This window comes from Oncorhynchus tshawytscha, unplaced genomic scaffold (assembly GCF_018296145.1).
Source record: "Oncorhynchus tshawytscha isolate Ot180627B unplaced genomic scaffold, Otsh_v2.0 Un_scaffold_3672_pilon_pilon, whole genome shotgun sequence".
NCBI lineage: Eukaryota > Metazoa > Chordata > Actinopteri > Salmoniformes > Salmonidae > Oncorhynchus > Oncorhynchus tshawytscha.
In genome coordinates this window covers 385001-402500 of record NW_024609769.1, presented here as the reverse complement: position 1 = coordinate 402500, position 17500 = coordinate 385001, and the positions used below count along the sequence as shown (strand labels likewise).

The 17500-nt window shown below is 44.1% G+C and overlaps 1 protein-coding gene across 1 annotated transcript in view; it reads right to left on the bottom strand.

The window, feature by feature from the left end:
- LOC112239043 (collagen alpha-1(XIX) chain) overlaps positions 1–17500 on the bottom strand; it is a gene marked incomplete at its 3' end in the record, with an annotated part of 235180 nt that overhangs the window by 32090 nt on the left and 185590 nt on the right. The window contains 6 exon segments of the mRNA XM_042317802.1: positions 657–698; positions 1273–1326; positions 3781–3834; positions 5173–5208; positions 5998–6075; positions 7136–7180. Coding sequence (XP_042173736.1) covers positions 657–698; positions 1273–1326; positions 3781–3834; positions 5173–5208; positions 5998–6075; positions 7136–7180 — 309 coding nt within the window.

Genomic DNA, 17500 nt, shown 5'->3' with positions numbered 1-17500 from the left:
GTGCACTACTGCTGACCAGAGCCCTATTCCCTATATAGTGGACTGCTGTTGACCAGAACCCAGCCGTATCTCTCTGGTCAAAAGTAGTTCACAGTGTAGGGAATAGGGTACCATTTTGGACATATTCCCTGTGTACTCCAGGAGGGATGTATTCAACAACAACATTCTTCTTAGGACATTTCAAGGATTCCTGTTGAATATAATAATGCATTTCCATAGTGGATTTCCAATTTCTTGAATTTCTAGCTGCAGTTCGCCACCACCACCTGATGGAGGCGCTCCTGAGCTTCTGTTAATAATTCCTAACATCACCCTGATAGGTTTAGTACTGGTGAAAATATCACATCAAAATATCAACATTAAAAGTTTGTTGTTGTATTACAACTGTGAGGTCTTAAAGTGTGAAATACACCACTGAGGGCAACTGTGCAATCATAGTAACTGATGCAATTAAAGCAGGCTAAATTATAACCTGTTTCTACAGCCTCAGTCAATGTGGATCTACATGTTGGCACTTCAAGGTAATAATAAAATATCTTCCATGAATCTTATCAATTAAAAAAAGAATGTATGATTTATGTACCACACTGAATAATGTTGGAATGACAATTGATGGGAATAATCATATGCCGGTAATACATGAAACAGTCCAGTACCTTGAGTAAAGAGCTCATATCTCCGACAATTGGCAAGGCAGTCTGTTGGAAAGACACATTGTCATCATACATTTCATCTTTTTCAGTCAGATCATAGTTGAATGAACCTCTCATAATTATCTGAGCATCACTCGAAGCTTGAACTCTTATGAATGATGCTGAAACACTCAAAGTTACCATGATTGTTTTTATGTTGGTTTGAATGATACTGAAACACTCAAAGTCATAATGATTGTTTTATGGTGGTATGAATGCCTTATACATAACCCCTTCAGGTACAGTGAATGCCTTATACATAACCCCTTCAGGTACAGTGAATGCCTTATACATAACCCCTTCAGGTACAGTGAATGCCTTATACATAACCCCTTCAGGTACAGTGAATGCCTTATACATAACCCCTTCAGGTACAGTGAATGCCTTATACATAACCCCTTCAGGTACAGTGAATGCCTTATACATAACCCCTTCAGCTACAGTGATTTCAGCTTTCTGTCAAATAATTGTCTTTCTGTGGTTTTGAGGCATTTTACCTAAATATGGTCCAGTGGGCAAGTGACACTGACACAGTATATCTCTGAGAGAGAGATGAGAAAGAGATGAGCGGTTAACTTACTGGTTGACCCGGGGGGCCAGGAGGACCTGGGGGACCTTCTCGACCAGGGGATCCCTTTAAATGAGATAAATAATGATGTCACCAGCTATGAGACCATCGGAAACACACAGCGCTGCACACCCTTGGCCCACGCTTTGACATTCATCCTAATGGGGTGCTGTGTGTGTGTGTGTGTGTGTGTGTGTGTGTGTGTTTCTGATGTGTCCAGAAACTGTTGCTATTTCCTCATGCAGACATAAAGGAAACAGACCTTTCATCAGAATGTTAGTTTCTCTTTTTATCTGCAGACCGAGGAGGAGAGGAGCAGAGGAGTGGAGGAGAGGAAGAGAGGAGTGGAGGAGAGGAAGAGTTGAGGAGAGGAGGAGTGGAGGAGAGGAAGAGTGGAGGAGAGGAAGAGTGGAGGAGAGGAAGAGTGGAGGAGAGGAGGAGGGAGGAGAGGAGGAGTGGAGGAGAGGAAGAGTGGAGGAGAGGAAGAGTGGAGGAGAGGAAGAGTGGAGGAGAGGAAGAGTGGAGGAGAGGAAAAGTTGAGGAGAGGAAGAGAGGAAGAGAGGAAGAGAGGAGGAGAGGAGGAGTGGAGGAGAGGAAGAGTGGAGGAGAGGAGGAGTGGAGGAGAGGAAGAGTGGAGGAGAGGAGGAGTGGAGGAGAGGAGTGGAGGAGAGGAAGAGTGGAGGAGAGGAGGAGTGGAGGAGAGGAGTGGAGGAGAGGAGTGGAGGAGAGGAAGAGTGGAGAGGAAAAGTTGAGGGGAGGAAGAGAGGAAGAGTGGAGAGGAAGAGTGGAGGAGAGGAGGAGAGGAGGAGAGGAGGAGGGAGGAGTGGAGGAGAGGAAGAGTGGAGGAGAGGAAGAGGGAGGAGAGGAGGGAGGGAGGAGAGAAAGAGGGAGGAGAGGAGGAGAGGAAGAGTGGAGGAGAGGAGGAGTGGAGGAGAGGAGGGAGGAGGAGAGGAGTGGAGGAGAGGAAGAGTGGAGAGGAAAAGTTGAGGGGAGGAAGAGAGGAAGAGTGGAGAGGAAGAGTGGAGGAGAGGAGGAGAGGAGGAGAGGAGGAGGGAGGGAGGAGAGGAAGAGTGGAGGAGGGAGGAGGGAGGAGTGGAGGAGAGGAAGAGTGGAGGAGAGGAGGAGGGAGGAGAGAAAGAGTGGAGGAGAGGAGGGGTGGAGGAGAGGAAGAGTGGAGGAGAGGAGGGGGTGGAGGAGAGGAAGAGGGAGGAGAGGAGGGGTGGAGGAGAGGAAGAGTGGAGGAGAGGAGGAGTGGAGGAGAGGAGGAGTGGGAGGAGGAGGAGAAGAGTGGAGGAGAGGAGGAGGGAGGAGAGGAAGAGGGAGGAGAGGAGGAGGGAGGAGAAGAGTGGAGGAGAGGAAGAGTGGAGGAGAGGAAGAGGGAGGAGAGGAGGAGTGGAGGAGAGGAAGAGTGGAGGAGAGGAGTGGAGGAGAGGAAGAGTGGAGAAAAGGAAGAGTGGAGGAGAGGAGGAGAGGAGGAGTGGAGGAGAGGAGGAGAGGAAGAGTGGAGGAGAGGAGGAGAGGAAGAGTGGAGGAGAGGAAGAGTGGAGGAGAGGAGGAGAGGAGGAGTGGAGGAGAGGTAGAGTGGAGGAGAGGTAGAGTGGAGGAGAGGAAGAGTGGAGGAGAGGAGGAGAGGAAGAGTGGAGGAGAGGAGGAGCGGAGGAGTGGAGGAGAGGAAGAGTGGAGGAGAGGAGGAGCAGAGGAGTGGAGGAGCAGAGGAGGGAGGAGAGGAGTGGAGGAGAGGAGGCGAGGAAGAGTGGAGGAGAGGAGGAGAGGAGAGGAGCGGAGGAAGAGTGGAGGAGAGGAAGAGGAAGGAGGAGAGAAGGAGAGGAAGAGTGGAGGAGAGGAAGAGTGGAGGAGAGGAGGAGAGGAAGAGTGGAGGAGAGGAGGAGAGGAAGCGTGGAGGAGAGGAAGAGTGGAGGAGAGGAGGAGAGGAGGAGTGGAGGAGAGGAGGAGTGGAGGAGAGGAAGAGTGGAGGAGAGGAGGAGTGGAGGAGTGGAGGAGAGGAAGAGTGGAGGAGAGGAGGAGTGGAGGAGTGGAGGAGAGGAAGAGTGGAGGAGAGGAGGAGAGGAGGAGAGGAAGAGTGGAGGAGAGGAGGAGGGAGGAGAGGAAGAGTGGAGGAGAGGAGGAGAGGAAGAGTGGAGGAGAGGAGGAGAGGAAGAGTGGAGGAGAGGAGGAGAGGAAGAGTGGAGGAGAGGAAGAGTGGAGGAGAGGAGGAGAGGTGGAGAGGAGGAGAGGTAGAGTGGAGGAGAGGAAGAGTGGAGGAGAGGAGGAGAGGAAGAGTGGAGGAGAGGAGGTGTGGAGAGGAAAAGTGGAGGAGAGGAGAGGAAGAGTGAGAGGAGAAAAGATGTGAGGAAGAGGAATAGAAGACAGAAATGAAAGACATTTTCCCTCTGAATGTTAGTTTCTCTTTATCTCCAGATGTAAAGTACCACTGTGTCTCCCTTCCTGCAGAGAGAGGAGGACAGGGGGAGTGGAGGAGATGAATGAGAAGAGAGGAAGGAAGGTCTTGATCCCACTCACCTCTCTCCCCGGGGTCCCAGCAGGGCCTGAGAATCCAGAGGGTCCACGAGGGCCCTAGGAGAGAAGACAACCCCCATAACACACTAATGAGATCAGGGCCCGTATCTAAAAAGCCTCTCAGATTAGGATTACTGATTTAGGAATAGAATATACAGTATATTCTCAACCCTCACAAAGAAGACATGCAAATAAGTTTATGATGAGCCTGACACCAGTCCTGTTGAAACTAATACCAGTCTTGAAACTAACACCAGTCCTGAAACTAACACCAGTCCTGATGAGACTAACACCAGTGCTGTAGAGCCTAACACCAGTCCTGATGAGACTAACACTAGTCCTGTAGAGACTAACACCGGTCCTGATGAGACTAACACCAGTCCTGAAACTAACACCAGTCCTGTAGAGACTAACACCGGTCCTGATGAGACTAACACCAGTCCTGAAACTAACACCAGTCCTGTTGAGACTAACACTAGTCCTGATGAGACTAACACCAGTCCTGATGAGAATAACACCAGTCCTGTTGAGACTAACACCAGTCCTGATGAGACTAACACCAGTCCTGTTGAGACTAACAACAGTCCTGTTGAGACTAGCAACAGTCCTGATGAGACTAACACCAGTCCTGTTGAGACTAACACCAGTCCTGATGAAACTAACACCAGTCCTGATGAGACTAACACCAGTCCTGATGAAACTAACACCAGTCCTGATGAGACTAACACCAGTCCTGTAGAGACTAACACCAGTCCTGATGAAACTAACACCAGTCCTGATGAGACTAACACCAGTCCTGATGAAACTAACACCAGTCCTGAAACTAACACCAGTCCTGTAGAGACTAACACCGGTCCTGATGAGACTAACACCAGTCCTGAAACTAACACCAGTCCTGTTGAGACTAACACTAGTCCTGATGAGACTAACACCAGTCCTGAAACTAACAGCAGTCCTGTAGAGACTAACACTGGTCCTGATGAGACTAACATCAGTCCTGAAACTAACACCAGTCCTGTTGAGACTAACACCAGTCCTGTTGAGACTAACAACAGTCCTGATGAGACTAACACCATGCCAGTTGAGACTAACACCAGTCCTGTTGAGACTAACACCAGTCCTGATGAGACTAACACCAGTCCTGATGAGACTAACACCAGTCCTAAACCAAAAAAATATATGACATATTAATTCTCAATGCATAAACTACAATATCATTGGAATTAAATTGTTGTTTCAGATTTGATATCCTCAACCTTTATACTGAAGACTAAGGTTTCATCTAAGCATCCAGGAGCACTCTACTGGAGGGTACTGTACGCTATTCCATAATCTAATATCACAGGGATCAGATGGATGTGTGTGTGTCTGGACAGGAGATATTATTCCACATACCTCAAATCCTCTCTCTCCTCTCTGTCCCATGGGGCCCTATAAGAACACATCACACAGCTTGTTTACAACAACACCACACCTTCAGCATTTCAGCACACACACACACACACACACACACACACACACACACACACACACACACACACACACACACACACACACACACACACACACACACACACACACACACACACACACACACACACACACACACACAGACACAGAGAGAGAGAGACAGAGACAGACAGAGAGAGACAGAGAGAGACAGAGACAGAGACAGACAAACCAACTTGTTATTAACACCAACAGCAGTTCAGTCCAAGATCCAGTAAAGGACTGTGTTTCAACATCCATCCTTTGCCATGTTCCATTGATCACTTGCTTTCCAACAACTCTGAATATCACTATTTAATAAACCAAAGGGCAAAACTCAAGCGGGCATTTTTGAAGTTGAAACCAGCAGCATCCTCACAGAGGATAGATAGATGGTGAAGTAGTGTGTAATGCTGAAGGTCCACAATGTTTTTAAATCTAATCTGGGAATGAATGTTCATTGAATGTAGTCTTTATTGTATCATTCATTTGACCCGGATAAAATCATATATAAGTCTATGCACAAGCCATTCTGAAGATGACTCAACTGAAGAGGTGTGTGTCCAACAGAAAGGTTTTGTGAAGACTACAGGTTAGAGAGATGGGGTTGCAACTGCTGGGATTCTCTGGAGGATTGGTTTGAAAAGCAAAACATTTATTTGTGAAAATGTCAACGGACAATAAAGTATGAACAAGAGAAAAATGAGAAATGTTCCAGTGCCATGTACTCACAGGAGGTCCTTCAACGCCCAGACCAGGCTCTCCTTTCTCCCCTAGGTCTCCTGGTACACCAGGAACGCCACGCTCACCCTGACAGGGAGGAGAGGGGGGAACAGGGAACTCATTATGATGACTGTTAAAGGGAAGAGAGGGGGAACAGGGAACTCATTATGATGACTGTTAAAGGGAAGAGAGGGGGGAACAGGGAACTCATTATGATGACTGTTAAAGGGAAGAGAGGGGGAACAGGGAACTCATTATGATGACTGTTAAAGGGAAGAGAGGGGGAACAGGGAACTCATTATGATGACTGTTAAAGGGAAGAGAGGGGGAACAGGGAACTCATTATGATGACTGTTAAAGGGAAGAGAGGGGGGAACAGGGAACTCATTATGATGACTGTTAAAGGGAAGAGAGTGGGGAACAGGGAACTCATTATGATGACTGTTGAAGGGAAGAGAGGGGGGAACAGGGAACTCATTTTGATGACTGTTGAAGGGAAGAGGGTGCCATTTGGGACCCAGCTCAATAAAAGGAGAGTTCCCTGGCTTTAACAGGACCTGTGTTTCAGATCCTTGACATCCGTGAATAATGTATGCCACCTGACAGACTTACACTACAGTAACTGCAGAGAGAAGTGGATGAACTGGGTTGATGTGAGGTATTAGAAGAGCTAGTCATCCTTCAGATGTTTTCTAATGTGGATCACCATAGCCAGAGGAAATATCCGTCATCTAGCTAGAGAATAATAAATCCAGATTGTGCTAACCCTGGGTGGTCTGCCTGTCTGTTTTGTCCCTCTTCCCCCACCATGGGGGGCTGCCTGTCTATTTTGTCCCTCTTCCCCCACCATGGGGGGCTGCCTGTCTGTTTTGTCCCTCTTCCCCCACCATGGGGGGCTGCCTGTCTGTTTTGTCCCTCTTCCCCCAGCATGGGGGTCTGCCTGTCTGTTTTGTCCCTCTTCCCCCACCATGGGGGGCTGCCAGCCTGTTTTGTCCCTCTTCCCCCACCATGGGGGGCTGCCTGTCTGTTTTGTCCCTCTTCCCCCACCATGGGGGGCTGCCAGCCTGTTTTGTCCCTCTTCCCCCACCATGGGGGGCTGCCAGCCTGTTTTGTCCCTCTTCCCCCACCATAGGAGTTGTTTTTCTACCTTTGGCCCTCGTGATCCTCTGGGTCCAGATGTCATCCCCTCTCCCTGCCCGGGCAAAAAGAAGAAAAAACAAAATGAGTTTCACATCCCAGACATCATACAGCATAACGTCAGCATTGATAATCAGATGGTGCCGACAGAGATGGTCGCCTCGCTTCAGGTCCTTAGGAAACTGTGCAGTATTTTGTTTTTTTCATGTATTATTTCTTACATTGTTAGATAAAAAAAAAAAAAATTACAAGCATTTTGCTACGCTCGCAATGACATCTGCTAACCATGTGTACGTGACAATTAACATGTGATATGATGTAAAGATTGGAGGCTAAACATGTAAGATATAGATACAGACCGTCTGAAATATATCAAGACACTCTGACCAAGTAGCTGCAGTTAAAAAGCCTTTATTAAGTCAAATCAAATGTAACTTGTCACCTGCTTTGTAATCAACAGGTGTAGACCAACAGTAAAATACATACAGGTCCTTCCCCTCAATACAGAGATAAAGACAGGAGAGAAATAATAGAAAAGTAAAACACGTCATAATACAAGTAATAATAGATACAGAATGAGTCATGATAACTTGGTTATATACAAGGGGTAACAGTACTGAGTCATGATAACATGTCTATATACAAGGGGTACCAGTACTGAGTCATGATAACGTGTCTATACTGTCTACAAGGGGTACCAGTACTGAGTCATGATAACATGTCTATACTGTCTACAAGGGGTACCAGTACTGAGTCATGATAACATGTCTATACTGTCTACAAGGGGTACCAGTACTGAGTCATGATAACATGTCTATACTGTCTACAAGGGGTACCAGTACTGAGTCATGATAACGTGTCTATACTGTCTACAAGGGGTACCAGTACTGAGTCATGATAACGTGTCTATACTGTCTACAAGGGGTACCAGTACTGAGTCATGATAACATGTCTATACTGTCTACAAGGGGTACCAGTACTGAGTCATGATAACATGTCTATACTGTCTACAAGGGGTACCAGTACTGAGTCATGATAACGTGTCTATACTGTCTACAAGGGGTACCAGTACTGAGTCATGATAACATGTCTATACTGTCTACAAGGGGTACCAGTACTGAGTCATGATAACATGTCTATACTGTCTACAAGGGGTACCAGTACTGAGTCATGATAACGTGTCTATACTGTCTACAAGGGGTACCAGTACTGAGTCATGATAACGTGTCTATACTGTCTACAAGGGGTACCAGTACTGAGTCATGATAACATGTCTATATACAAGGGGTACCAGTACTGAGTAATGATAACTGTCTATACTACAAGGGGTACCAGTACTGAGTATATGATAACATGTCTATATGTCTATATACAAGGGTACCAGTACTGAGTCATGATAACGTGTCTATATACAAGGGGTACCAGTACTGAGTCATGATAACATGTCTATACTGTCTACAAGGGGTACCAGTACTGAGTCATGATAACATGTCTATACTGTCTACAAGGGGTACCAGTACTGAGTCATGATAACATGTCTATATACAAGGGGTACCAGTACTGAGTCATGATAACATGTCTATACTGTCTACAAGGGGTACCAGTACTGAGTCATGATAACATGTCTATACTGTCTGCAAGGGGTACCAGTACTGAGTCATGATAACATGTCTATACTGTCTACAAGGGGTACCAGTACTGAGTCATGATAACATGTCTATACTGTCTACAAGGGGTACCAGTACTGAGTCATGATAACATGTCTATACTGTCTGCAAGGGGTACCAGTACTGAGTCATGATAACATGTCTATACTGTCTACAAGGGGTACCAGTACTGAGTCATGATAACATGTCTATACTGTCTGCAAGGGGTACCAGTACTGAGTCATGATAACATGTCTATACTGTCTACAAGGGGTACCAGTACTGAGTCATGATAACATGTCTATACTGTCTACAAGGGGTACCAGTACTGAGTCATGATAACATGTCTATACTGTCTACAAGGGGTACCAGTACTGAGTCATGATAACGTGTCTATACTGTCTACAAGGGGTACCAGTACTGAGTCATGATAACATGTCTATATACAAGGGGTACCAGTACTGAGTCATGATAACGTGTCTATACTGTCTACAAGGGGTACCAGTACTGAGTCATGATAACATGTCTATATACAAGGGGTACCAGTACTGAGTCATGATAACATGTCTATATACAAGGGGTACCAGTACTGAGTCATGATAACATGTCTATATACAAGGGGTACCAGTACTGAGTCATGATAACATGTCTATACTGTCTACAAGGGGTACCAGTACTGAGTCATGATAACATGTCTATACTGTCTACAAGGGGTACCAGTACTGAGTCATGATAACGTGTCTATACTGTCTACAAGGGGTACCAGTACTGAGTCATGATAACATGTCTATACTGTCTGCAAGGGGTACCAGTACTGAGTCATGATAACATGTCTATACTGTCTACAAGGGGTACCAGTACTGAGTCATGATAACATGTCTATACTGTCTGCAAGGGGTACCAGTACTGAGTCATGATAACATGTCTATACTGTCTACAAGGGGTACCAGTACTGAGTCATGATAACATGTCTATACTGTCTACAAGGGGTACCAGTACTGAGTCATGATAACATGTCTATACTGTCTACAAGGGGTACCAGTACTGAGTCATGATAACATGTCTATACTGTCTACAAGGGGTACCAGTACTGAGTCATGATAACATGTCTATATACAAGGGGTACCAGTACTGAGTCATGATAACGTGTCTATACTGTCTACAAGGGGTACCAGTACTGAGTCATGATAACATGTCTATACTGTCTACAAGGGGTACCAGTACTGAGTCATGATAACATGTCTATATACAAGGGGTACCAGTACTGAGTCATGATAACATGTCTATACTGTCTGCAAGGGGTACCAGTACTGAGTAATGATAACGTGTCTATATACAAGGGGTACCAGTACTGAGTCATGATAACATGTCTATACTGTCTGCAAGGGGTACCAGTACTGAGTAATGATAACGTGTCTATACTGTCTACAAGGGGTACCAGTACTGAGTCATGATAACATGTCTATATACAAGGGGTAGTACTGAGTCATGATAACGTGTCTATACTGTCTGACAAGGGGTACCAGTACTGAGTAATGATAACATGTCTATACTGTCTACAAGGGGTACCAGTACTGAGTCATGATAACATGTCTATATACAAGGGGTACCAGTACTGAGTCATGATAACATGTCTATACTGTCTACAAGGGGTACCAGTACTGAGTCATGATAACATGTCTATACTGTCTACAAGGGGTACCAGTACTGAGTCATGATAACATGATAACAAGGGGTGTCTATATGATAACATGTCTATATACAAGGGGTACCAGTACTGAGTCATGATAACATGTCTATACTGTCTACAAGGGGTACCAGTACTGAGTCATGATAACGTGTCTATACTGTCTGCAAGGAGTACCAGTACTGAGTCATGATAACATGTCTATACTGTCTACAAGGGGTACCAGTACTGAGTCATGATAACGTGTCTATACTGTCTGCAAGGGGTACCAGTACTGAGTCATGATAACGTGTCTATACTGTCTGCAAGGGGTACCAGTACTGAGTCATGATAACGTGTCTATACTGTCTGCAAGGGGTACCAGTACTGAGTAATGATAACATGTCTATACTGTCTACAAGGGGTACCAGTACTGAGTAATGATAACATGTCTATACTGTCTACAAGGGGTACCAGTACTGAGTCATGATAACATGTCTATACTGTCTACAAGGGGTACCAGTACTGAGTCATGATAACGTGTCTATACTGTCTACAAGGGGTACCAGTACTGAGTCATGATAACATGTCTATACTGTCTACAAGGGGTACCAGTACTGAGTCATGATAACATGTCTATACTGTCTACAAGGGGTACCAGTACTGAGTCATGATAACTTGGTTATATACAAGGGGTACCAGTACTGAGTAATGATAACATGTCTATACTGTCTACAAGGGGTACCAGTACTGAGTCATGATAACATGTCTATATACAAGGGGTACCAGTACTGAGTAATGATAACGTGTCTATATACAAGGGGTACCAGTACTGAGTCATGATAACGTGTCTATATACAAGGGGTACCAGTACTGAGTCATGATAACGTGTCTATATACAAGGGGTACCAGTACTGAGTCATGATAACTTGGCTATATACAAGGGGCACCAGTACTGAGTAATGATAACTTGGCTATATACAAGGGGTACCAGTACTGAGTAATGATAACATGTCTATACTGTCTACAAGGGGTACCAGTACTGAGTAATGATAACTTGTCTATACTGTCTACAAGGGGTACCAGTACTGAGTCATGATAACTTGGCTATATACAAGGGGTACCAGTACTGAGTAATGATAACTTGGCTATATACAAGGGGTACCAGTACTGAGTAATGATAACTTGGCTATATACAAGGGGTACCAGTACTGAGTAATGATAACTTGGTTATATACAAGGGGTACCAGTACTGAGTCATGATAACATGTCTATACTGTCTACAAGGGGTACCAGTACTGAGTCATGATAACGTGTCTATATACAAGGGGTACCAGTACTGAGTCATGATAACGTGTCTATATACAAGGGGTACTAGTACTGAGTAATGATAACATGGCTATATACAAGGGGTACCAGTACTGAGTAATGATAACATGGTTATATACAAGGGCTACCAGTACTGAGTCATGATAACATGTCTATACTGTCTACAAGGAGTACCAGTACTGAGTCATGATAACATGTCTATATACAAGGGGTACCAGTACTGAGTCATGATAACATGTCTATACTGTCTACAAGGAGTACCAGTACTGAGTCATGATAACATGTCTATACTGTCTACAAGGGGTACCAGTACTGAGTCATGATAACGTGTCTATACTGTCTGCAAGGGGTACCAGTACTGAGTCATGATAACTGTCTATACTGTCAAAGGGGTACCAGTACTGAGTCATGATAACATGTCTATACTGTCTGACAAGGGGTACCAGTACTGAGTCATGATAACATGTCTATACTGTCTACAAGGGGTACCAGTACTGAGTCATGATAACATGTCTATACTGTCTACAAGGGGTACCAGTACTGAGTAATGATAACGTGTCTATACTGTCTACAAGGGGTACCAGTACTGAGTCATGATAACGTGTCTATATACAAGGGGTACCAGTACTGAGTCATGATAACGTGTCTATATACAAGGGGTACCAGTACTGAGTCATGATAACATGTCTATACTGTCTACAAGGGGTACCAGTACTGAGTAATGATAACATGTCTATACTGTCTACAAGGGGTACCAGTACTGAGTCATGATAACGTGTCTATATACAAGGGGTACCAGTACTGAGTCATGATAACATGTCTATACTGTCTACAAGGGGTACCAGTACTGAGTAATGATAACATGTCTATACTGTCTACAAGGGGTACCAGTACTGAGTCATGATAACATGTCTATACTGTCTACAAGGGGTACCAGTACTGAGTCATGATAACTGTCTATACTACAAGGGGCACCAGTACTGAGTAATGATAACATGTCTATATACAAGGGGTACCAGTACTGAGTCATGATAACGTGTCTATATTGTCTACAAGGGGTACCAGTACTGAGTAATGATAACTTGGCTATATACAAGGGGTACCAGTACTGAGTCATGATAACTTGGCTATATACAAGGGGTACCAGTACTGAGTAATGATAACTTGGTTATATACAAGGGGTACCAGTACTGAGTAATGATAACTTGGCTATATACAAGGGGTACCAGTACTGAGTAATGATAACTTGGTTATATACAAGGGGTACCAGTACTGAGTAATGATAACTTGGTTATATACAAGGGGTACCAGTACTGAGTCATGATAACATGTCTATACTGTCTACAAGGGGTACCAGTACTGAGTCATGATAACATGTCTATATACAAGGGGTACCAGTACTGAGTAATGATAACTGGCTATATACAAGGGGTACCAGTACTGAGTCATGATAACATGTTATATACAAGGGGTACCAGTACTGAGTAATGATAACATGGTTATATACAAGGGGTACCAGTACTGAGTCATGATAACATGTCTATACTGTCTACAAGGGGTACCAGTACTGAGTAATGATAACTTGGCTATATACAAGGGGTACCAGTACTGAGTCATGATAACATATACAAGGGGTACCAGTACTGAGTAATGATAACATGGTTATATACAAGGGGTACCAGTACTGAGTAATGATAACATGTCTATATATACAAGGGGTACCAGTACTGAGTAATGATAACATGTCTATACTGTCTACAAGGGGTACCAGTACTGAGTAATGATAACATGTCTATATACAAGGGGTACCAGTACTGAGTCATGATAACATGTCTATACTGTCTACAAGGGGTACCAGTACTGAGTCATGATAACATGTCTATACTGTCTACAAGGGGTACCAGTACTGAGTCATGATAACGTGTCTATACTGTCTACAAGGGGTACCAGTACTGAGTCATGATAACATGTCTATACTGTCTACAAGGGGTACCAGTACTGAGTCATGATAACATGTCTATACTGTCTATACCAGTACTGAGTCATGATAACATGTCTATACTGTCTACAAGGGGTACCAGTACTGAGTCATGATAACATGTCTATACTGTCTACAAGGGGTACCAGTACTGAGTCATGATAACGTGTCTATATACAAGGGGTACCAGTACTGTCATGTCATGATATATACAAGGGGTACAAGGGGTACCCAGTACTGAGTAATGATAACTTGTCTATATACAAGGGGTACCAGTACTGAGTAATGATAACTTGGTTATATACAAGGGGTACCAGTACTGAGTCATGATAACATGTCTATATACAAGGGGTACCAGTACTGAGTAATGATAACTTGTTATATACAAGGGGTACCAGTACTGAGTCATGATAACATGTCTATACTGTCTACAAGGGGTACCAGTACTGAGTCATGATAACATATACAAGGGGTACCAGTACTGAGTAATGATAACTTGGTTATATACAAGGGGTACCAGTACTGAGTAATGATAACGTGTCTATATACAAGGGGTACCAGTACTGAGTAATGATAACTTGTTATATACAAGGGGTACCAGTACTGAGTAATGATAACATGTCTATATACAAGGGGTACCAGTACTGAGTAATGATAACTTGGTTATATACAAGGGGTACCAGTACTGAGTCATGATAACATGTCTATACTGTCTGCAAGGGGTACCAGTACTGGGTAATGATAACGTGTCTATATACAAGGGGTACCAGTACTGAGTAATGATAACTTGGTTATATACAAGGGGTGCCAGTACTGAGTAATGATAACTTGGTTATATAGTACTGAGTAATAACTTGATACCAGTACTGAGTAATGATAACTATATACAAGGGGTACCAGTACTGAGTAATGATAACTTGTCTATATACAAGGGGTACCAGTACTGAGTAATGATAACTTGTCTATATACAAGGGGTACCAGTACTGAGTAATGATAACTTGGTTATATACAAGGGGTACCAGTACTGAGTAATGATAACTTGGTTATATACAAGGGGTACCAGTACTGAGTAATGATAACTTGTCTATATACAAGGGGTACCAGTACTGAGTAATGATAACTTGGCTATATACAAGGGGTACCAGTACTGAGTAAAGATAACTTGTCTATACACAAGGGGTGCCAGTACTGAGTGGATGTGCAGGGATACGAGGTCATTGAGGTAGATATGTACATGTAGTTAGAGATAAATAGTAAAGTAGGACTAAATAATAAAGTATCCATGTAGGAAAGTTCAAACAAGCCAAACAATTAATCTACTGCAAATCACACATCAGCAATTCACTTTGAGAACGAGACAGTGTGTCTCCCAGCAGCACAGCTACTGCCTGTGTGAGACTTCAATGGGAATATACCTCCATCTACACAGGGCAAACAGCAGGAACACTTCATTTCACCACGAGCCTTGTATTCTCCTACAACATGTTTTAACAGCGTCTATGTTGTGAAGTCAGACCCATAATGCTCTGCTGCTGCCACACACAGACACACGTCCAGGGGTGTCTCCCAAATAACACCCTATTTCCTGTATAGAGCCCTATGGGTCCTGGTCAAAAATGATGCAGTATAAAGGGAATAGAGTGCCATTCTGGACGCAGCCTTGATTGGGATTGGGGATAAGCATTATTTACAGTACACCCCCTTGATGGAAAATGGATTTCTGTGTTCAGCATGCATTAGTGCTCCAACTAAGTCCTGCATTGCACAATGTAAATCAGCCATCTGAAACGTTGCTTCATGCTACTGCAGCAGTTCTGAAATAAAGCTCCCCCACATTTTAAGAAGTGTTCAGAGGACAAATAAAAATAAAGTTGGATGAACCCAAATACTTCCTCAAGGGTGTAGTGGTGTGTCATTCGAATTGGCACTGAACTCTCTCTCTCTCTAATTAATCCATCCCCCCTCCCACTATCCCTCCATCACTGCCCTCCTCAACTACTCACAGGCCATGTCCCAAATCTGGCTTGCCAACTGCATACTGTGTAGTACTAATCATACAAAATACTATTTAGAATACACTGGTTAGTAACAATGAATGCAGTAACAACAAATATCAGCATACTAGGCTCCTCCTACTGAGACTGTGCCATCTAATGTTCCCTGCTGGGAACGTAATGTTGTGTTTACGGATGAATGAATATGATGCTACACAAAGATACATAACATACATTTTTCTAAACTAATCCAATCTGTTAGTTGGACTTATTGCACCCATTACTGAGCTGTTGTTCCAGTTTAGATGGTTATTTATTATTCTGTTTAACCCTGCCAGTCATTCTGAAACTGTAAGGGATCTCGTCCTCCTCTTCTGAGGAGGAGAAGCGAGAAGGATCGGAGGACCAAAACGCAGCGTGGTAAGTGTCCATAATGTTTATTTTAAAACATAAACTGAACACTACGAAATACAAAACAATATACGTGAAATGAATGAAACAGTCCCGTGTGGCGACAAACACCCACAACCCAAAACTGAAACCCAGGCTACCTAAGTATGATTCTCAATCAGGGACAACAATTGACAGCTGCCTCTGATTGAGAACCACACTAGGCCGAACTCAAAAACCAACATAGAAAAACCAACATAGACTGCCCACCCAACTCACGCCCTGACCATACTAACACAAAGATAAAATAACAGAACTATGGTCAGAACGTGACAGAAACCATGTTGTTGTGAGTGAAGAACACTTCCAGTTGTTGGATATCCCCACTCTGCCTGGATTCCAATAGGATTCAAACATCACTTTGCAAGTCAGCATGAGTCCAAAACACAGCAAAGGCTGGTCACCAGCAAACACAGTGAAGGCACCATGAAAACACAGTGAAGGCTGGTCACCAGCAAACACAGTGAAGGCACCATGAAAACACAGTGAAGGCACCATGAAAACACAGTGAAGGCTGGTCACCAGCAAACACAGTGAAGGCACCATGAAAACACAGTGAAGGCACCATGAAAACACATTGAAGGCACCATGAAAACACAGTGAAGGCAGGTTCCATCCCCCTTCTACATCCCTCCATCCTTCCCCCTTCTACATTCCTCCATCCTTCCCTCTCTACATCCCTCCATCCTTCCCTCTCTATATCCCTCCATCCTTCCCTCTCTATATCCCTCCATCCTTCCCTCTCTGTATCCCTCCATCCTTCCCTCTCTGTATCCCTCCATCCTTCCCTCTCTACATCCCTCCATCCTTCCCTCTCTATATCTCTCCATCCTTCCCTCTCTATATCCCTCCATCCTGCCCTCCTCCACACTTGTTTACCTACTCACTTTCTTAGAGACATTCCTCTCCCTGACACCATTAACATGCAAACATCTCTCTTATTCCTCTGCTCTACCGAGCACATTAGCTCTTAATGTGTGTGTGTGTGTTTGTGTGCGCTCCACCTAATGAGTAGTTCCACTGTCATGCTTAATGTTCAGTTTAGCACCTTCCATGTAGAAACAAACATTATTAGCCTAACCTGAGAGCTGGCACCCTATTCCCTACATAGTGCACTACTTTTGACCAGGGCTTTGGAACAGCTTTAGGGAACAGGGTGCCATTCAGAACTCATACATATACTGCTAGCTGATATCTGCCATCACTGCTTGGGCTTGCACCATGCAAAACGCAGAAAACCTGGGTTCAATTTTTTTTTGAACTCATATTGAAAATACTTACTTTGTGCTTGACTGAGCATGCTCTGCTTAA